Source organism: Blennius ocellaris (assembly GCF_963422515.1).
Source record: "Blennius ocellaris genome assembly, chromosome: 16".
Classification (NCBI taxonomy): domain Eukaryota; kingdom Metazoa; phylum Chordata; class Actinopteri; order Blenniiformes; family Blenniidae; genus Blennius; species Blennius ocellaris.
The window spans coordinates 9,516,797-9,537,171 of record NC_137665.1 but is presented as its reverse complement, the minus strand read 5'-3'; the positions used below and the strand labels follow the sequence as shown (position 1 = coordinate 9,537,171).

General features: G+C 43.3%; 4 protein-coding genes across 5 annotated transcripts; 2 read left to right on the top strand and 2 right to left on the bottom strand.

Annotated features, from left to right (window-relative positions):
• Window positions 1–1,273: 1,273 nt before the first annotated feature.
• gys1 (glycogen synthase 1 (muscle)) lies at window positions 1,274–8,994 on the top strand. 2 transcript variants are annotated; one of them, XM_080511124.1, is made up of 15 exons: window positions 1,274–1,431; window positions 3,246–3,364; window positions 3,551–3,732; window positions 4,671–4,862; window positions 5,044–5,229; window positions 5,321–5,465; window positions 5,644–5,761; window positions 5,848–5,968; window positions 6,191–6,297; window positions 6,599–6,658; window positions 7,030–7,222; window positions 7,335–7,557; window positions 7,647–7,810; window positions 7,909–7,989; window positions 8,076–8,994. In XM_080511124.1, the coding sequence occupies exons 2-15, from the start codon at window positions 3,247–3,249 to the stop codon at window positions 8,319–8,321; spliced, it is 2,136 nt and encodes a 711-aa protein (XP_080367250.1). In that variant the 5' UTR covers window positions 1,274–1,431; window position 3,246; the 3' UTR covers window positions 8,322–8,994. The 2 variants fall into 2 exon arrangements, with proteins under 2 accessions (XP_080367250.1, XP_080367251.1); XM_080511125.1 differs by lacking the exon at window positions 1,274–1,431 and adding an exon at window positions 1,577–1,728.
• Window positions 8,995–9,626: 632 nt separating this feature from the next.
• aspdh (aspartate dehydrogenase domain containing) lies at window positions 9,627–12,808 on the bottom strand (the record flags this gene model as incomplete). Its single annotated transcript, XM_080511920.1, has 7 exons — window positions 9,627–9,664; window positions 10,921–11,060; window positions 11,147–11,370; window positions 11,921–12,070; window positions 12,286–12,370; window positions 12,522–12,666; window positions 12,757–12,808. 7 exons carry the CDS (start codon window positions 12,806–12,808, stop codon window positions 9,627–9,629), a joined length of 834 nt encoding a protein of 277 aa, XP_080368046.1.
• A 945-nt stretch (window positions 12,809–13,753) lies between these two features.
• On the top strand, window positions 13,754–15,535 carry tmem86b (transmembrane protein 86B). Its single transcript, XM_080511164.1, has 3 exons — window positions 13,754–13,912; window positions 14,066–14,309; window positions 15,068–15,535. The coding sequence occupies exons 1-3, from the start codon at window positions 13,862–13,864 to the stop codon at window positions 15,517–15,519; spliced, it is 747 nt and encodes a 248-aa protein (XP_080367290.1). The 5' UTR covers window positions 13,754–13,861; the 3' UTR covers window positions 15,520–15,535.
• A 127-nt stretch (window positions 15,536–15,662) lies between these two features.
• On the bottom strand, window positions 15,663–19,712 carry hspbp1 (HSPA (heat shock 70kDa) binding protein, cytoplasmic cochaperone 1). The gene is made up of 8 exons (XM_080511163.1): window positions 19,579–19,712; window positions 19,285–19,409; window positions 18,028–18,235; window positions 17,679–17,903; window positions 17,381–17,536; window positions 16,848–16,944; window positions 16,633–16,744; window positions 15,663–16,454 (listed from the first exon to the last, which is right to left on the bottom strand). Exons 2-8 carry the CDS (start codon window positions 19,399–19,401, stop codon window positions 16,371–16,373), a joined length of 999 nt encoding a protein of 332 aa, XP_080367289.1. The 5' UTR covers window positions 19,402–19,409; window positions 19,579–19,712; the 3' UTR covers window positions 15,663–16,370.
• Between the last annotated feature and the right edge of the window lie 663 nt (window positions 19,713–20,375).

Here is a 20,375-nt window from a genome sequence, read left to right as displayed (position 1 = left end):
GCTGATTGGAGGAATACTTTTTAAGCTTCATCTTTTAATGGGAGAGGTGAAAAAAAACACTGAATGTATATCATACCAATTAGAGCTGTCTTGCTTCCTACAGAGTATGTGACATGTTGCAGCACTTGAATGTATTGTGAAAGTAATGACAATGGGACTGTTGGTTGTCTTTTCCAATGGTATGGATCACAGCTTATGTTGATCATTTTGATGAACCAGCTTCTTCGCAGGTGTTGTCAAATGTTTTTATTTCACTTTCATGGTTTAGTTTTTTTTTTTGTTTTTTTTTGTTTTTTTGCAGGAACATCACATCACAAAATGATTCTAACCTGAATGTGTATTATGAGAGCTGGCTTTTGATAGAATCACATTCAATATTCAGTTCCCTGACATGTTTTATTGACCTAAAAAGAACAATCTGCAGAAAATAAAACCTGCAGCCCAGAGGTGGTGCTACACAGAGACACGCAATTACATTTGCACCAACTGGCAACTTATGGTCACAATCAACCTCAAACACATGTTTTTGGACTGTGAGGAGAAACTGGGGTAGCCCTAGAAAACACCCACATGCACAGGGAGAACATGCAAATCCTGCACAGGGGGGCTCAAACCCAAGGCCTTCTCTATTAGGCGACAGTGCTCACCACAGCAACACAGTGCTGTTCAGTGTTTTGCCAAAATCATCCAAAATGTTTAATATATAATCAAATTAGTTTTGCGGGGACATCAATGTTTTTGTGTGTCAGTTGTCTTTCACAGTATGCTCTTGTAAATGTTCCTGTAATTGGTTTGAGGTTTGATAAATGGCAGCCAGTGGAAAATTGCTCAACGGGTTGTTGTAGGAAAGATCAGATATATGTATAGGTTTGAAGTCTTAATGTCACTGGTCACGTTGTGTTTTTCAGAATTTGGCTCTGTGGCTTTTAGAGGACCCTTATAAATAACTCTCTCTGCCCCCCCTCCGCACGGGAAAAAATAAAAACCATGTCCCTGTGGACCAGGGCTCCTCCAGTTTGTATGGATGCGATGATTTCTCCCCAACCACAGAAGGCCTCTGTCACTGCCGCTCCGCCAATGGCGTCTCTCCGCTGAAGAAGACTCCCAGTTCCCGTCATGATGTTCCAGGAGGCGGGGACACGGAGGAAGCTGGAGCCAATGGAGGGGTGAATCTGAGCAAAAGAAACACACCCACACGCACACACTCTCTCTCTCCGACCCGGCCTCCATCGTGCACAGGCCCGCCGCCAGGGGCGTCCCGTCCACTCTACGTGACAGTGAACGCACCACGCCAATGTGAGACGCTGACATTTAACGCAGGCCGCCGCCCCCTTTTCCCCTCACTCTCCGCCGTTCACCGCGGCGTGTGGACTGACAGCGACAGCTGTTGATGCGCTGCTCATCTCCGTGAAGTTTGCACGAAACTGACGCGTGAGTAGACCCTTGTATTTTTTTTTAATTTTAATTCTACGCCTTGATAATAGATGGAGTTTCTCCTGCTTTGAGGCGCGCGCCCGGACGCCGCGTCCTCCTCCTTGCGCGTTTCCGCAGCTGTTTTGCAGAAGGTGCTTGATGTCACGTCCACCTCGCAACTCCGGACGAAACACATAGCAGCACACGGTCGGCGGCTTTTTGCACGTCGAGCCAGCAGGCCCGCTGTCAGTGGCTGGAGACGGGGCGTCTGTGCTGAATGTGACGGTGCACATCAGCCGCTTTTGGAAGTTCGAGGTTATTTCTGTCTTCGCTTCCCACCGCGGGCCAACAGGACAGTGCATTATTCATTAAAAAAAAAAAAAAAAAAAGAGAGACATGGACGTGAGGTCGTGTCGTGATGATTGCTATACAAACAGATTAACGACGTTCCCCCAGGACAGGCAATCCACGGAAATAAAGCAGACTGAAAGCTGAATTTCTAACTGGCTGGAAGGTCATTTGAGCCACTCTGTGGTCCGTCAATATATCAAACTTTAAAATCCTGCTTCAAAAACTGCAATCAACCAAGACAAGTTACACGAGTTATTAATTTGTCCTTTATTGGAGGTGAAGAGCGCACATGTATCCAGATTGGCTGTGTCAACTACTATCAATCGTCTCAACACTTTGGAATTTGAGATCAGCTGATTGCTCCTGTTTTGGACAGATTACATTTCTGTTTTGGATAAGTGTATTAAAAAACAACGTTGAGAAAAGATCTACAGAACAGGTGGTTGGAACATTCTTCATCTGTCCTTTATGCTGCACTGGATTAAAAAAAAAATGTTGTCAAGTATCAACAGTGATTGCAACTTGTAAGGCTTCTTTGTGCCACAATGGAAGAGACAAGATCAGATTTACACCTGAACTATAATCTGTCCTGTTGCTTCCTGCATCCTTTCACAGGCCACTCCCCCATTTGTAGACGATCCAAGTGTTTATCTACAAGCAAGAATGCAACAAAGTTGTATTTACTTTGCTGCACACACACAGCAGGAATGCACTCCTGTTATTTCTTTGGCAGTGTCCCCACTACTAATACGAAGGCAGTGGTACAGTGATGCAAGGTTTCTCTCATTTAAAATGACAAATGTAGTATCTGATATATGTTGCAGTGTGTTGTGTAGCCACTCTGATAGACGCAGCCCTTTGGCCCGACCTGATAGTGGAAAGAACAAACACCTTCCGCTCTCATTCTGCGTCGTTAGATCTTTATTGCTCAAAAACTTTATGTGTTCGTTTGGTTGAGGATCCCTGTGAGAATGTCCAGATGTAAAGAGCAAATCGGGACATTTGATGCGTCTATACGTCTCATTCCTATTAGTCAGAGATAAAGGAGCGGAGCAAGTGTTGTTTGCATCACAGTTCAGTGATGTAACAGCAGTTTTGAAACAGGGTTTGTGGTTCATTCACACTGGTTTTTGACAAGATTTGACAAGTTTGTAAGCAAAACATTGATCAAGAGGAAGTTGAGGTTTTGTTTTAGTTGGTAACAGGTTAACCTAGTTCTGTTATCAAATGCAACATATTTAAAGAAATGGAGAAATCAGTTTAACTGTACAGAATTGTTTTAAAACGCAGTGCCTGTGAGAAAGAAAATGAGAAAGTAATTGCCATTAATATGAAGAACATTGTTTAATAGGAGTTCATACCTTCAATGTATGTGTCGCTCACACATCAAGTGACTTTTTTTGGGGGGAAAACACATTCAGCCCATGACATTCACGTGTTGTGAAAACAGAATTTTAAAGGTGTGCTCTATATTTACCCAGCATGCCGCTGGCTCGCAGCCTCTCCGTCACGTCCCTGTCAGGACTGGAGGAGTGGGACGAGGAGTTTGACCTGGAGGATGCTGTCCTATTTGAAATTGCCTGGGAGGTTGCTAACAAAGGCAAGTGTTTGTTTTTTTGTGTGTGTCGAGTAAAACTGTAAAGAAAGATTCTTAAAACGGTGAAAAATGTGCTCGCGTTCACAGATTTTTATTGATATTTTTTGTCGTCGGCGACGTCTAAATCAGACTGAATCAAATTATATCTCTGTCTCAACCTCGTGTGGCATGTTTGCTGCATGTGTGAAGTTGGAGGCATCTACACCGTCATCCAGACCAAGGCCCGTCTGACCGCAGAAGAATGGGGGGAGAACTATTTCCTGGTGGGTCCCTACGTGGAAAGCAACGTGCGCACGCAGGTGGAGCTGATCGAGCCCACGAACCCGACGCTGAGAAGGACCATTGACAAAATGAACGCCAGCGGGTGTAAGGTACTGCCGCACACACACGGCTCCCCAGGTAGAATTACACGTTCAAGGGCGGGCGGTCAAACTACTTGTAGCTGGAGACTCTGACCAGTGAGACTGGTGAATGTGTGTGTGTGTGTGTGTGTCAAACCTGCAGAAACCAATCAGAGTTCACCCACTCCCACTTGGCTTTAGCCCTTCTGTCCAAGTCCAATGACATTTCACTGCAAAGGTTGGAGGTCGTGTCGGCGTCTCTGCCTCTTTTCAGACGGAGGCGCTCCAGAAATAGAAGGCAGAGTGTGATACTTTCGGTGCTTTGTGCTGCGTCACTCTGGGAGTGCTGGAAGAATTATAGGTCAAGGAAAGGAGTGGTCATGTGTTGAAAGGGAAAAGTTTCAATTTTGAACAAAGTTGTCCGATAGACTGGAGCAAAGTTAGCGAGGCCGAAAGTTTTCCTTTTTTGGTGCCATATTTGTAGATGGCCTGAGCTCATTATGATTTGTCTCTTTCAGTGCCAAGCGGACTTTATTTGCTTATTGCTTTTTGTTTAGTGGATTGGATGTTGGTCTTGTTTCCTTCGACTTCAATTCATTCGTTTAACAAACCATCTGAACAAATGCTTGTTCTCAATGACTCTGTGTATTGCAAAGAAGTATCATTACGCCACAGAAATTATTGACGAATGGACACAAATATCCTAATGTTCTGTGCGTGGTTTGGTTCAAATGCAAATGGGTCACGTTGCAAACAGAGCGACGACACAATTCATGTACAATTGATAGGATGATTTTAACAAGAACACGGGATAGCTGCTTTTGTTTTATTTTCTTCAATATTGCTTCTCAACATATTTAAAATGATCATCTTGAAGATGCAAAAGAACCCCAAACATCTGTGGTAAAGAAATTTATGAAAAAAAAAAAAAGTATTGACCTTGACTTGATCTTCATTTTTTCCTCCAGGTTTATTTTGGCCGCTGGCTTATTGAAGGCAGTCCCTATGTGGTTCTGATCGACGTGGGGTTCACCGCCTGGTCTCTGGACCGCTGGAAGACCGAACTGTGGGACCTTTGTGACATCGGCGTGCCGTGGTTCGACCGCGAGGCCAACGATGCCGTGCTGTTCGGCTTCCTGACGGCCTGGCTTCTGGGAGAGGTCAGCAGCTCCAGCTGAGGGTGACGCTATACCCAATTGAAGAAAAAAAAAAAAAGACGACGCCGTAGACACATTCTCAATAATAAACAGGAGAATTTCAATTGGGGTGGATTTTTTTGAAATGAGCTTGGCATAACTGAGCATGTTGTCTGTACTGACTCTGCGTTGTTGCACATGACAGTATGCAGCCCAGAGCGAGGAGCCCCCTCACATCGTTGCCCATTTCCACGAGTGGTTGGCCGGTTTGGGTCTGGTGTTGTGCAGACACAGGCAGCTGCCCGTCGCAACCATCTTCACCACGCACGCCACGCTGCTGGGCCGCTACCTGTGCGCTGGGAGCGTGGACTTCTATAACAACCTCGCAGAGGTACGCGTGTCCGTCAACTTTTTATCACATCAAAACGGTATAAAAGAGATGCAAGTAACCGACCTGATTTTACTCTCTTTGTCTGATTCAGTTCAAAGTTGACAAGGAAGCCGGCGACCGACAGATCTACCACCGGTACTGTCTGGAGCGGGCGGCTGCTCACTGTGCCCACGTCTTCACTACAGTGTCACAAATTACAGCCATCGAGGCGGAGCACCTGCTTAAGAGGAAACCAGGTGTGTGAATCATATTATGGGGGGGGGGTCATGTGTCGTCTCCTGCTGCCTTCATCCTCGGTGCTGGAGGTTTCAGAATCACTGGCTCGCCAGTAGAAAAGAACATTGTAACTTCTTTTTTTTTTTCTTTGTTAATAAATTGCATTCAATGTCCTTGTGCTCTCTCACCTTTTCAAAGATATCGTGACTCCCAATGGGCTCAACGTGAAGAAATTCCAGGCCGTGCACGAGTTTCAAAACCTGCACGCTCAGAGCAAAAATCGCATTCAGGAGTTTGTCAGGGGACATTTCTACGGGTGCGGAAACACTGACCACAATAATAAGCTTGACTCTTAGTGGAAATACATCGACTGCATGTTTTTTTTTTTTTCATTTCCATCAGGCATCTGGACTTCAACCTGGACAAGTGTCTGTTCCTCTTCATAGCAGGAAGGTATGAGTTTTCCAACAAAGGGGCCGACGTCTTCTTGGAGGCTTTAGCCAGACTGAACTATCTTCTGAGGGTGAGTGTCTTCATAATATCTTGTGCAGTTTAATTGCTGTACCCACACAAAGATTTACAATAGATGCATCACCAAGGTTTTAAAACCTTTTACTGAAATCCAATGAGGAATAGACTTAATCTCCACACAATTTTTAAGTCAAACGTTTCATTTTACAAAATGTAGCATAGTTGTGTTCATTTTTTTTCCCCACTCAGTAGTTGCATGATCTATCCTTCACAGGTCAACCACAGCGACGTGACCGTTATCGCATTCTTCATCATGCCGGCTCGGACAAACAACTTTAATGTGGAAACACTGAAGGGCCAAGCAGTCAGGAAGCAGCTATGGTAAGTGTGCAATAAAATATTAAATTGATCTCGATGCTGTACAAGACACAGAGAACACATCAGAAATATTATTCTCACTATGAGAGGTCCAAAAGGGGATTGAGCTCATCTGCCACAATGGCTTATGAGAACCCTGGTATCTAATTTATTGAAAATGTGGAATTAATTAATTTGGTACGTTTTATTTTAAAATAAAATCTGTAACATAGAAACAAATTTTCAACATCTGTACTCATTTGACGTCTTTTGAATTGGAGTCGGGTGTTGAACAGAAATGATGTTGTTTTATTGTTCTCGACAGGGATACTGCTCATACTGTGAAGGAACGCTTCGGCAAGAAACTGTATGAATCACTTCTCCAGTAAGTTCGTTGCATGTTTTCAGAATGAAATCTGTAAGATGTGGAAGGAAATGTTTTGTGGAAAAGTGCAAGGAAGATGGAAGTGCAACAAGCTTCACTTGGCATGTTTCTTGTCATTTAACATCCCCTTTCAGTAACTGGAGGAGGTTGTTTTGGGGGTTTTTTTCCCCACAAAAATTTGCTTGTAATTTTTCTCAGACTTTGAGATGTAATCCTGTTATCACTTCCTGTAACCACATGTTTTCTTTCTGTTCTTTAGATTTCAATTAAGAAACTCTGAGTTTAGATTGTCGAATTAGCTTCAAAGCATGTGCGTCTCTAATTCTTCATGTGTATATATATATATATATATATTTTTTTTTTTTTTTAAGTGGGCAGCTCCCCGACGTGTCAAAGATGTTGGACAAAGACGACTTCACCATAATGAAGCGAGCCATCTTTGCCACCCAGAGACAGTGTCAGCCTCCCATTTGCACCCACAACATGCTGGAGGACAGCAGCGACCCCATTCTGAACTGCATCCGCCGCATTGGCCTTTTCAACAGCTCTGCTGACCGGGTCAAGGTCTGGAGGATCCCACTGAACGACGACTAGCCGTTTTATGTCCTACATTGCAACTTTCACATTCATTGTGTACATTAATGGCTTGTATATGTTGTTCTCTACACCCCTGTAGGTTATCTTCCACCCAGAGTTTCTTTCATCCACTTCACCTCTACTTCCAATGGATTATGAGGAGTTTGTCAGAGGCTGCCACCTGGGTGTCTTCCCTTCGTATTATGAACCTTGGGGCTATACCCCAGCTGAGTGCACAGTTATGGGAATCCCATCGGTCTCCACTAACCTGTCGGGCTTTGGCTGTTTCATGGAGGAACACATAGCGGACCCCTCAGCATATGGCGAGTGTCTCCTTTACAGGATGGTTTTGAGTTTTTACTTCTCCTTGTTTTATTGGCTCGGCAGTAATGGAGCTTTATTCTTTGGACAGGTATTTACATCTTGGACCGGCGGTATCGAGGGGTGGACGAGTCGTGTAACCAGCTCACCTCCTTCCTGTTCCAGTTCTGCAAGCAGAGCCGACGTCAGAGGATCATCCAGAGGAACCGGACTGAGCGCCTAAGTGACCTCTTAGACTGGAAATACCTTGGCAGGGTGCGATTACATTTTATAGGATGAACTTTGTTGTATGCAAAAAAAAAAACAACAAACTTGACAGTAAATCCATTTTTTTTGTGTGTGTTTTGCTTCAGTATTACATATCGGCCCGTCACATGGCTCTGGCTAAAGCCTTCCCTGACACGTACCTGTACGAACCTCACGACCCCACCTCGGTAAGTTGATGACAAATGTGTGTTTAACTTCTTGTTCTTTTCCAGCTGAGGATCTAATGCCTTCATTCCTCTTATGTCCTCTTCAGACTTCTGGTTTCCGTTACCCCCGACCGGCTTCTGTGCCGCCCTCGCCAGCTCTGTCCCGCCACTCCTCCCCGCACCACAGCGAGGCCGAAGACAACGACGAAGACGAACGCTACGACGAGGACCTGGAGGCGGAAAAGGACCGAGTGAACATCCGCCAGCCCCACAGCCTGGCGTTCAAAAACAAGGTGGCTGCCGCCAACTCAGCCAATGGGACCAGTGACGGTGCCGCAAGCGAGAAAATCTGAACACGCATACAGTACATGCTAAACCTCACTAGTCAATCTTTATCTGTGGCAATAGTTAGTGATCTACGTATTCGCAAACGTGACAAATGAAAGCATGTTGTCAGAAAAGAGAATCTACATTACCCTCGGTGTCTTCCCAACTTGTACGTACCTCAGAATTGCAAATCGGTTTGATATCTTTTGCTATCGTTCATTTACACCAGCAGTGCAACCATTGGTTTGCTTGGAGGAATTAACCCAGTGATTGAGTTGCATAGCAGTTTAATGTGATGGGTGAAAATCATGTTTGCTGAAAATCATGTTTGCTGGATTTTGTAGGGTACTAACGCTGGATAACAAGTGTAAAACATAAATGATAGGATTGTAACAAGATGGTTTTTATACTTGATTCTAAGGTCGGTCAGAGTAGAAGAAACCACATTACCCTCATTTTTACTAGCTAAACATCTTTACAATCAGATTTTATTTCTGCTTAATAACATCACATTAACATTGCGCTGTCATTTGCTGTTCAGAGTCGTAAACACTTTTCCATTTGTGTACCAGTTTGTGTGATCATGACACAGGGCTTCAAACTCAACTGTCCACTAATGATGTAGCATTGTTTTTTTTGTTTTTTGTTTTTCTTTGAAATGCCTTGTTTACTACAAGATTTCCCAGAATGGAAACAAAATGCAAAATACACATATGCACAGTGACAAATAACGTTTTTCATTTGAGAGAAGCGTCAGATGTACGTTTGCATTTTGTTTCTGTGCCTTATTGTATCACAGCTTCTCAGTATATACTGATGAACAACCTCGTATGCATTTGTGTGACTGTGTGGAAATGGTTTATCCTTGATTGACCTGTATTTATATGTGAAATGAGAAGGAAGGGGGGAAAAAACAACACTGGACTGTCTTCTGAAGTGTCAACTGTAATTTAGGGTTGAAAACATCTAAGTGCTATAAGAGGAGCTGCGGTAAATCTCAACTCCTTGTGTTGAAGATGAAAACTGATTTTACTATGCGTGTGCTCTCACTCTCTGTAAGCGTTGCATCGTTTGTTAAAACCTGACCCAGATGAACTTATAATAAACAAAAGAATTCTATATATATATATACCGGTTAGTGTTTTACAAACAACTGCCTCTTCTTTCATTGTATGCATGCAATTTATTGAAACACGTTCATCCAAACATCTGTGGAGTTTTGCAGTAACATACTGAGGCAGTGATCCAGAACAAAGCTTCTAGTTTAATGGGGATTTGGTCGTGGAGCTTCCTCCCCTGTTGAAGGTGATGCTCCATGGTCCTTTCCTGCTTCAGCACAAGTAAAACTTTCCCCCGTGACCTTTGCAAACTGAAAAGGAAAGGAAAAAAAAAAAAAGAAAACTGATATAGTTTTGCTTAAACACACACTTTTAAAGATGTACAGGAGGATGTTCTTTTTCCGGGTGGGTCATCAAGACTATTGGTCCTCCCAATTGTCAATCATTCTGGTGATATATTACGTAAAGCCGTCGTACGTGCTCGTCCCTAGGTAGCGTGGATCTATTAGTTTTCACTTTCTGCGCATGCGCGCTTTCAGGTGCATATGGCGAGCTACGCCTTCAGGTAGCTCGGAGTTCTCACCGGGTACTTTGAAAATGGCAAAGGGTCGCAAGAGAAAAAGTATCTTCGAAGTGTATGAGAAGAAGAGACAGGCTTCGGAAGAGAGAAACAAGACCAGAGTGTTTTTGGGAGATTCTTTCACACGATCGCGTGCGCTGAAAGCCCAGGTTGGGCTTCCCATTGATGCTTCAGTCGTGAAGTTTCTACTCGACAGGTAAAGTTTGGCATTCTATTTGGAGAAATCCATTTCAAATCACTTCCAGTAAAAGTTATCTACGTCTATATTGTAACTTTCCAGGGTTGATTAGTGGAAAAAGTGCAAATCTTCTTGTAAAGTGAGCTTGTGTGAGCGATGCCGACTTATGACTTGTAAACGGAGCGTGCACGAGGAGAACTGGGCTCGTGCATGTCTCTCGCGCACGTTTTAGTAGGCGTTCCGTCTCGGGAGCAGGTAGAGCGTTGCGCATGTGCATTTTTTCAAAAGGTGGAGAGGGCGGTTCTTTCCTAAAATTCGGGAAAATCCTCCTGTACACCTTTAACTTTGCAGTTTTTTATTTTTTCCTCGAATCAATTCTTGAGGGGAAAAAAAACATTTCTGGACAGCCGTTGAATACTCCTACTATATATCTTTGGTGTAATATTGTATCTTATAACAAACATTTTGCAGATAACTGTATAAAAACTAAGTCACAGAGCAGACTCAGTCTCGTCATTTCCACTATATGTCCAGTAACTGAGGATGAAGTGTCTATTCAGCTACGTCCTTTTACATTAGTCTCCATGTCAAGTTATTACAATTGGCACATTAAACTTGAACGATTTTCACATGAGATTCCCTTCCTGCAACAACTGGGATTCCACAGCCCGATTAATGACGTTTGTTTCACTAACTTTTTGAGAAGGACTTTAAAGGGTTACGTAGTGTTTTCAATACACTTACTCCAAGTATTTCATGCTTTGTAGTGAACCGTTTTAGAAAGTAGCTAAAAACTGTCCGAGACCCACCGAGTAAACTGTTCCAGAAAGAGTTGTATGTGGCACTGCCGGTTACAGCCCCGAGTCTGGCTGGATTCCTCCTCACTGTCTTCACCGAGAAACCGTCGGGCCCCGTCACCTCCACCTCCACCACGTGAAAGTCGCTCAACCTGAGGGGACGAGAAACCGTTTCATCCAATGCACACGTCGGCCCGAGGCCGCGTCGGATGGATCCGATTCCTCCGGAGAGACTCACGCCGTGTCTGACACAATCTCCCCCCGAACACCGGTGAAGCCGAGCGCCCCCGCCGCCACTGCTGCTGCTGCCATGGTGTTCACATTGTTTGGGGCAAGTGAGCACAACTCTGCCACTGAGCCGCCGAATAAAACGCGCCGGCCCTCCCCCTCCGTCCAATCACTGAGGATGTCTCCTGTCAGCCGGAAACAGGACGGATGCTTGGACATTCTTATGAACAAAGCCTGAAAAGAAGCAGAGAAGAGGCTGCCAAAGACTGTCGCCATCAGCATGAGCGAGTAATCTTGTTTGTGCTATTCGTCTAAGAGCAGATCTCTGTCAGTGTTGCAAACATTTAGTTGCTGCTTTGTTTAACATTGTTTTTTTAACTATGCCAGCGAAGCTGGCCAAGAAGGTTACGTGTTCGTCTGCGTGTATTTATCTATTGATTAGTTTTATATGCATTTTAAACAACTTTTCACAAAAACCACACACCTAAATTGCTTGAAATTTTCAGGGATGATTTGTCATTATCCAAGGAGCAATCAGTTAGATTCTGGGATGTTAATGTCGAGCCTTTTCCCCAATAAATCCTAAAAACCTTCCCATACAAAGTGGAGGAGAGGGGCATCTCATAGAGATCAAGTGAGATCAGGGCCTGTTGCCATAGAGACGCTCCCTGCTTGGTGCTGACTGGGTTCCACAAACAAATGGGGTGTTGGCGAAGGTATGCGCTCTCCCAAGTGCCCGTTCTAGTTTTATATTGCTTTCCCACTTGCATTGTTTTGACGTTACCTTCAGTGTCCCACTATCGTTCATCCTCTGGATGTCCTGGCCTCCCCATAATGCACCGCTGGGGACATAAAGTGTCCGACCATATTGCTGAGCAGCCTGACGCAGCTTCTCGTTGAGGTCAGGATTAGAGAGTGCTGAGGGAGAGCCCACCTATAACGGTAATAAACGAGATGTTCACATGGATGTAAGACAGTAGCATTCCCCTACTTGAGACTTCACAAGATAAGTACGTAAAGTTGAAGATGCACAGCATGTGCATGTATCACATACAATAGCGTAGCTTCAAACTCAAAGCAACATTTCAAAAACGAAAGTCACACACTTGTCCTTTCACTCAAACTGATACAAACAGAACAGGACCCCACCATGAAATGAGCCTGAGCCAGAAATTTGGGGCCAAACTCGTTCACTATCTGAGGATGACACACCTCCACGATCACGTCACACCGTCTGTAAAAACACACGGGTCATTATTAGTCATTGTTCATTTTATTTAACCCGTCAAAGTACAGACTGTCTCTAGTAATCTCAGCGTTCACCCTGCCATGTCGAAATATATATATATGTATATGTGTGTGTGTGTGTGTGTGTGTGTGTGTACCTGTCAGCAAAGGACGACAGATCACTGAGTACAAGCTCAGCAGGGACTAAACCCTTAAGCTTGTCTGAATTTCTGTTCCAGACAAATGCCAGGGTCAAACCAAGTGCAGGTCCATCTCTGAGGATCTTCTCCGCCAGGAACTTCCCTAAAGTGTAAACACAGACATGTTGTGTCAGTCGCCCAGAAGTACCAATTGAAAGAGCGTGTGTCTGGGAATTGGTACAGAATGTCAGACCTAGATGTCCATATCCTACCACTCCAATCCTTATCGAAGAGCTGCTTTCCATGGCCTGCAAAAAGAGAGACTAATAAAATGTCCAGAACATCAAGCTGCCCCATGCACACCTATTCGACCTTACACCTAATCTGATACCCCTCCCACAATCACTTAATCGCTGTTACACTTACTGCATTTATGGCTCTACACATTCGAGAGTCCAACACTCATCCAGAGCCGCGTCTCCCACTCTGAAGAGCAGCGACAAGCCTGCAACCCCGGGAGTTGTGCAGGGAAAAGAAAAAAAAAAAAAAGAGTTCAAAGTTTGGCTCCCTGTTTCAAGTTAATCATTACTGTTCTGTCAAACGTCGTCCACACAGAGCTCCACCACCAGTCACTTACAACAGGAATTTTAGTTTCAGACCCAAATTATGTACATAGTGTTTCCCCCACAGACAGAATATGTTTCTAAAGTTTCTACTTTTACATCCGTTGCTTTGTGCTCAGCAACACAGTTCTTCCCTTTATAGATAAATGTGCAACAGTGTTTTAAAACGTGAAAATCGAAACATGCTTGAACACAATGTTTCCATCTTGTTCCTTTTGATAATGTACTTAATAGATATACTGTTGCTGTTAGAAGAATGAGCTCAATGCCAGGCTGAGAATTTCACACGTTCCCGTATTCATCCAATATTTTACATGATTTACTATGTCATTACAGCAATTGACTTACATGAAAGTTGTCGTTTTTTTCAATTACAGTTATAATAGCAAGTTCAACTTTGCCCCTTGCGTGTTGATGTCACTGGTGTATTCTGGCTGGAGAGGTCAAAGGTCAGCTGTTTGCCCGTGAGAAGTGAAAACAGAAGGAGGACGTTGATTATCGGAGTGTAATCAGACAGCGAGGATCGGTCCAAAGTTCGTCGCTGCCAAACACCGACGATCTGAAAGACACGGCAGAGGTTTGAGAGGAGGGATACGGGAGAACATCAGAGGAGCGTCGGTGCTGGTGACCAAGACGCTGAACTATAAGTACAACTATAGAAATAAATTTTTTTTTAAAAGAGACGAGTTCATTGGGACTTCCACCGGAGGCCACATCAGTACTGACAGGCAGAAGATGGACATCCTTGACACGCACAACTTTGACAGGCGGCAGAGGAGAAACATGGTACAGTTTACATTTCTTTATTCATTTTCGATGTTTGTCCAGCTATCATGTTGCAAAGCGCACACAAGTGTTTGAATACATTTCCACTGTTCCCCTGGTGTCAAAAGTAATGACATGTCTTTCCTATTCTCTCTGTCCATCCTTTTCCTTCAGTCCTGCGCTCTCCTTTTCTCTCTCTTGCCTTTCTTTTTGGCCGCAGGTTTGTACTTTTACCTGTGGACTAACGACGCCCCGCCGTCCATCATGACCGCAGGTGTCAAATCAGCTCCCGTGCTGCTGCTGGCTGCGGCGGTGCTGAGCTGGAACGGAGGTCAGAGTGTCCTGGGTGTGGTGGGAGGACTGCTGCTGTCTGCGGTCGGCGACTGGTGCTTGGTGTGGCCCGAACACTTTCTGCATGGTAGGAGCCCTAATTTATATATTAGAAGTAAACAAAGTGGAGTTTTCTCTTAATGCCGCTAAATCTGCATGTTTGGCAGTGTGATACAAGTCATAAAAAAAGATATAGAAGTTACTTTGAAAAAAAACAAACAACAACCTGAAATGACCAAGGAAATAATGGACAGAAACTTCTTATTATTTGGAATTGGTTGTCTTTGGCCCTTGTCCATCGGTTTACTTATATTTGGCCAAAATGTAAGTGAGAAAGTCGTTTCTGTCTTTTTAGAAATTGATGCCAAACATCATCGTTCAAATTACAAACTCCCAACACAGGACAAAGACAATCAAGGATTTTAGAATTACATTCCTACTGTATTAATTTTAATTAAACAAGTTTCTAAGAGTTTGTGCAATAAGTTGAAGTTTGGCCAATTGATGATGAAATCGTTCTTCCTTGTCGCCTCACTCAAAGCAGTTTATTTATTTGAATTTCGCATTTTTAGAGGTGAATCTTCTATATGATGATAAAATAAAGGTGATAAAATCGAGCACAAGGGTAGCAGGCGCAATGGTTGAAGACACTTCATTATTTCAGTGACTAATTTCAAAATCAGTTACTTGTTTTTCTCTGTCAAAACTAAAAAAGCAGTAGGAGATGAAACACTTGGTGTTATAGAATACAACCTTCAGTAGACCTGCTATCTTCACCATGCCATGACGTTAGATGTTTTTTTTTCCCCAGTTTGACCTCAATATTCGACCTTCCATCCGTTTCAGGAATGGGCGCCTTTGCTGCGGCTCACCTGCTGTACTCGCTCTCCTTCTTATCCAGCCGCTACGCAACATACTCGTCTTCCTCCTGGTTCCATCCGCTGTCTCTGACCATCTCCGTCATCGGTGGAGGATTTTACGTCTACCTGTTTCCATTCTTGAGGAAAGCGCCAAACCCGGAGATAGTGACTCCAGCTGTGGGCGTCTACATCTTCCTCATAGTTGCGATGGGTGCTTTAGCCATCAAGACTCGCCGTGCGATAACTCTGTTGGGGAGTTTAGTCTTCATGGTGTCCGACATTACTCTGGCTCTGCAGGTTTTCAAGGCGATGCCGTCGTCTGTGTATGGCAACGTCACAGTCATGGCGACATATTACTTGGCGCAGCTTTTGATTGCTGTTGGTGATGTAAAAGCCACGGAGAACAAAGACACCTTTGGAAAGCGGAAGAGAACTTAACCAGCGTCCCTGTGGTATCCCCAAAGTCTGAGGGACCTTCGCCGGTATTCTCAGTACAACCAATTCTTATACTTAATGTTTTTTGGGTTTTTTTTAATCCAACAAGTGTGGAATAGGACAAAAAAAACTTTGGAGTCTAAATGTGAATTTCAATCATAGTTTATTATACCTGTGACAAAATAAATAAGATATTTCATACTATTGCAATAATGGTAGAAAAAGTCCTATTATGTTCAAATTACAAAGTCTACAGATAAGACAGCAAAAGAAAGCTTCCACTGTGCACCAATAAGGGATATCCAGGTTCTCTGATTTAATGATGAAATTATTTTGAGGGATATTTATGTTTAAGTGTAGTCTGTGCATCATGTGAACCAGGAATTCGATGTATATATCTGACAAAGTGTTTTGTTAATAATAAATAAATGATCTATGAATGTGATTCTCTTTTTTTTTTGTGAAAGGACCAACTGAAGCGAAATGCTTGAAACATACTAACATGAATCCAGACAAATACGTTTTCGCTAAACTGACATTTGAGTGTACTACAACTTAAAAGAAAATTAAACATCACAACCATAACAGATCGGTTTGGTATAACAATAAACACACGAAGAATGTAAACACTGAAATAAAAGATGCTGATATGAAGTGTTTCATACGGGGATTCACACAGCAAAACACAGTTTCTGGATGACATGCAAAATATAGACAGTGGCTGTCATAAGAGACAGACGCAGCAGGAGAACATCCCTGATCCAGCTCATGAATACTTTGGATCTTTTTACACAGCTGAGGTGTGAAGAACTGGAGGAAAAAAACAAAACAAACAAAAAAACCCCCCAGAAATTTCAGCGATCCATGCCGTTGTCGTCTGACTGCTTCCCCTCATGGAAACACAGAGCCTTCAAGCGATTGCAGAAGTCGAGCTCTTCCTGTTAGAAAACAATAAAAAGATGTTTAGTGGGAAATGATTAACCCGATTCCTAAACTTTCAATTGTTCTTAGTTTTTTTTATGTGTTTTTTCCTGGTAATTTTGCATCCAGGCCTCATGAGGAAATACACATGCTGTTAAATCCAGTTTCACCATAAAACTCAAAATAATGAATTACCTGACTTTCTTCTTGTCCTTGGAGCTCTTTGGCTCTTTGTGTCAGGAGCTCCTCCAGACCCAGAGTCGCGCTCCTGCAGTCTTTAACCCCTTGTGGAAAATCTTCCACCAAACTGCACAGAAAAAAATAAAGTTCCACATATATTATCACAGGCAGACACATTAATTCAACTTTAACTTCTGAGGGTCGACGGTGAAGTGGACAATTTGTCTCACCAGCAGAGGGCGCCGAGCACGTGCTCGTGAAAAGGTGAGTGTGGCGTGCGGAGAACTGCCACCAGCTGATCGACCATACCCATGGAGACCACCGCACCTGCAGGAATTCAAATACACAAGAGCATACTTGGGTTTCATGTATTTCATCGAGTAAATATGCTTATTGTGGTTTTCAAAACAACAATAACACTGCCTGCATTGGAACAATGTAACCTGCAGTAGAAACACAGGTTTTCTTACCAAAAACTCAGTGAAAATCTTTGGATCAGTCACAGTAAGAGAAAAACAGAACCGCTCAATTTTTTTTTGGAAACATTTACCTATTTTACACAGACAACATGAGTGTCGCCCAAGAAAGATCTGCCCATGTGGGGAGGATTACTTCATTAATAATTACCAATTACTTCTTCGTTATACTGCTTTAAAAAGTTGCTAAATCTCAAACTGAAGCTTTGCGATGTTGTAAGATGCTTTACAAAAAAAACCATCAGTGTGGACACAGCTTCGCTGTACCGATCAGATCTCGTCCGAACCTTTTTGCTCTGGATGAGCCATGAGCAGGTTGAGGAGCAGGAACGCAGACTTGGTCCTGAGCTTCTCGTTCTGCGACTGCATCCCTCGCATCAGCACCGAGAAACCGTCATGGGACAGAAAGGCCTGTAGCCCCGCCTCCTGCTCTCGGACCAGACCTGGAGCCACAAAACGAAAAATGTTTTTTTGCAAAAATGAATGAATTGCCTCATCTCTAAGAGGCAGGAATGTTTAAATTTGCATCGGAAAGCCATGCAGCATGATACCAAAGTTGTCATTTGTGAAACCGGGTCGACTCACATGAGACGGCGTACAAGGCTTTGACCCGGACGGTGGTGTGAGGGTCCGAGTCTGTGAGCTGCAGCAGCTTCGGCAGCGCCCCGATGCCGAGCAGGTGGACTTGAACCTGCGGCATGTTCTGGGCGCAGGAGGCGATGACTTCAGCGGCATGCCACCTCAGGCCGCCGTGAGCGTGACACAGATAGCGAGACACGCACAAGTCCAGTCCGCCAAGAGTCATCAAGTCTGGGTGAAGCAATGATGAGCTCAGTAACACATCGCCTTCATATTGGCTGAGAAACGTTTTATAGTGTGTGCCTATAAACTGCGGCAGAAAGTAGAATCAACTCGTGACTGAGTTATTACAAACCTCGAGCATTGTCCAGATTCTCACACAAGTCAGATAACAGCTGGAAGACCGACTCGCGCTCGTCCTCCTCATCCTCATCCTCAGCCCAGTCTTCCCCCTCGCTGCTTTCCTCAGTCTGTAATATGGCCAGGCACTGCTTGATCTGCTCCACTTCGTCCAGCTGCCCCTTGCAGACTTCGGCGAGAGCTTCTCTCAACCAGACTTTCCTCTGCAGCGAAACAACGAGTATGAAAAGATTACGAATCCACCACTGGTTGATAGGAAGATCTGTGAACATCGACTTCCTCCCTTATCGAACAATACAGACTGGAATTGGTTTTGGAAAAACAAAGAAATAAAATTTTTTGGTCAATAATATTACATTTCAAAATTCTATATTCACAAAGCTCATATGGCAAAAATCCCCTCCCATCATGTCCCCGTGTTTATTTTACTCAGTTATCTGTTTTTGTTGATCTTGATCTTTAAATGGGGTTTGATGCTCTTCTGGTAATTTTCTTTTTATTGTTGAATTGATTTTTGTGTTTAAGGTTTTTTTTATAGTTTTCTTTCAACCTTTGTGTATATATTTACATCTTATTGATTTCTGAATGGTGATATTCAGAAAGTTAATTCGAACATTTTTCATTGAAAGCCAACCAAACATAAAGACTAAATTGTTTCACAATGTCCTGTGATGCACCTGCACGTCTTGCTTGTTTTAGGAACAAGCTAAGTGAATACTTAGATAATTCTATTTTTATAAATACACCAAGCTGTTTACAGCCTGGCTCAGCTAACTGACGAGTACAACAGAAAAAAACTTTAAATTGAGCGGTATCACACTGAAACAAATTTCAAAACTTTATAATCACGCAAAAAGCTTTTCTTGAGACTTAAATATATGATGGTGGAAGCATGTTTAACTTTGTTTTTCTTTACACTGCGATGGTTTTAAGTCTTGAAGAGTGTGCGTGTGATAGAAAGGACATTAGAATAACATCACAGTGATTCTCGCTTGTGTGTTGATCACACGGATGGAGATGTGTGTGTGTGTGTGTGTGTGTGTGTGTGTGTGTGTGTGTGTGTGTGTGTGTGTGTGTGTGTGTGTGTGTGTGTGTGTGTGTGTGTGTGTGTGTGTGTGTGTGTGTGTGTGTGTGTGTGTGTGTGTGTGCGTGCGTGTGTGTGTGTGTGTGTGTGTGTGTGTGTGTGTGTGTGTGTGTGTGTGTGTTGGTGAGGAGATCCAGTTAAAACACGTTGAGCCAGAGAGACACCGACCTCCTCTGACATGGGCTCCACGGGATTAGGAGCCTCCGCGGATCCAGCGTCCACCGCCAGCTGCAGGACCCCCTGCAGGTTCTGGGGGTATCTCCTGGTCTCTCTGTTCTCCGACATGACGCAAACTGGACGAGAAACACAACAAGAAAAAAATACAAATAAAAACACATTCCGATTTTTACAAAACACCAACAATAAAGCGATGGACTATAACACAGTTGACTTGACACAACATTTATGATACGTATCACCTAATGGACGATTTACACAGAATCATGTTGATCTCTGTCTTACCTCTAAAGAGTCGAGTAGAGTTGATGGACGATCTGTTTCTCCGTGAGTCCAAGACAATTTATAACGTCTTTAAAAGACAGATCGGGAACGAACGAGAACCTTCTAGCGAGCTGAGCTCGTGAGCGACACGGAGGCCGCCATGCTGCACCGTAAAACTCCAACCAAATGGACGTGAATACATTTATATATATGTCTATGTACCAAACGGAAAGTCAAAGTCATTTTAATCCGAACATGTTCTCGAACAATAACTTTGATTTAATATTTGATATTCTAATAAGCTATATCATAAAATACACCCCTTTCTTTGAAATACTACAGCGCAAACCTACATCTTTTAGAAGAATTACGGTAAATAAGTAACACGACGTGTACAGAGAGTATCATAAGGCTGAGATGAGTCCCTATGTCCCCCATCACGGAGAGTACAAGTCTCCGCTGCCAACCAGTTCGTCACAATGTTTTGTAAACAACGTCTTTATGTAGCAGTACATGTTGTATCATATTGCATTGTATAAGTTTAACATAAAGTGAACGATTGAGAAATACAACCGTTGTAAATTAAAAAAAAAAAAGTGTCTTATGATTCACAAGTTGTGATCCTCTTCTTGGATTATGGCAAATTTGTTTCAGATCATCGGAAAAGAAAACATTCCTTGTAGTATAAAAATATACTACATTCAAACTTTAATATCTTATCCCGTAGTGGCGTTTTACGTTTAACTTGACGGAAGCGGGGCTAGAAACGACATCCTCGACAGTTGTCAGTGTCTTATCTTGACTTTTTGATCGTCTTT

What these genes read in the sequence shown, in the direction of transcription:
- tmem86b (XM_080511164.1), top strand. Translation starts at nt 13,862, where the DNA reads ATGGACATCCTTGACACGCACAACTTTGACAGGCGGCAGAGGAGAAAC. An exon ending in GGCGGCAGAGGAGAAACATG is followed by an intron (nt 13,913 to 14,065) that starts GTACAGTTTACA and finishes CTTTTCCTTCAG; the next exon opens with TCCTGCGCTCTCCTTTTCTC. An exon ending in GCCCGAACACTTTCTGCATG is followed by an intron (nt 14,310 to 15,067) that starts GTAGGAGCCCTA and finishes CATCCGTTTCAG; the next exon opens with GAATGGGCGCCTTTGCTGCG.
- gys1 (XM_080511124.1), top strand. Translation starts at nt 3,247, where the DNA reads ATGCCGCTGGCTCGCAGCCTCTCCGTCACGTCCCTGTCAGGACTGGAG. An exon ending in CGGCCTGGCTTCTGGGAGAG is followed by an intron (nt 4,863 to 5,043) that starts GTCAGCAGCTCC and finishes TGCACATGACAG; the next exon opens with TATGCAGCCCAGAGCGAGGA. An exon ending in AGCGGACCCCTCAGCATATG is followed by an intron (nt 7,558 to 7,646) that starts GCGAGTGTCTCC and finishes TTCTTTGGACAG; the next exon opens with GTATTTACATCTTGGACCGG.
- hspbp1 (XM_080511163.1), bottom strand. Translation starts at nt 19,401, where the DNA reads ATGTCGGAGAACAGAGAGACCAGGAGATACCCCCAGAACCTGCAGGGG. An exon ending in GTGCTCGGCGCCCTCTGCTG is followed by an intron (nt 16,745 to 16,847) that starts GTGAGACAAATT and finishes TTTTCTGTGCAG; the next exon opens with TTTGGTGGAAGATTTTCCAC. An exon ending in AAGGACAAGAAGAAAGTCAG is followed by an intron (nt 16,455 to 16,632) that starts GTAATTCATTAT and finishes GTTTTCTAACAG; the next exon opens with GAAGAGCTCGACTTCTGCAA.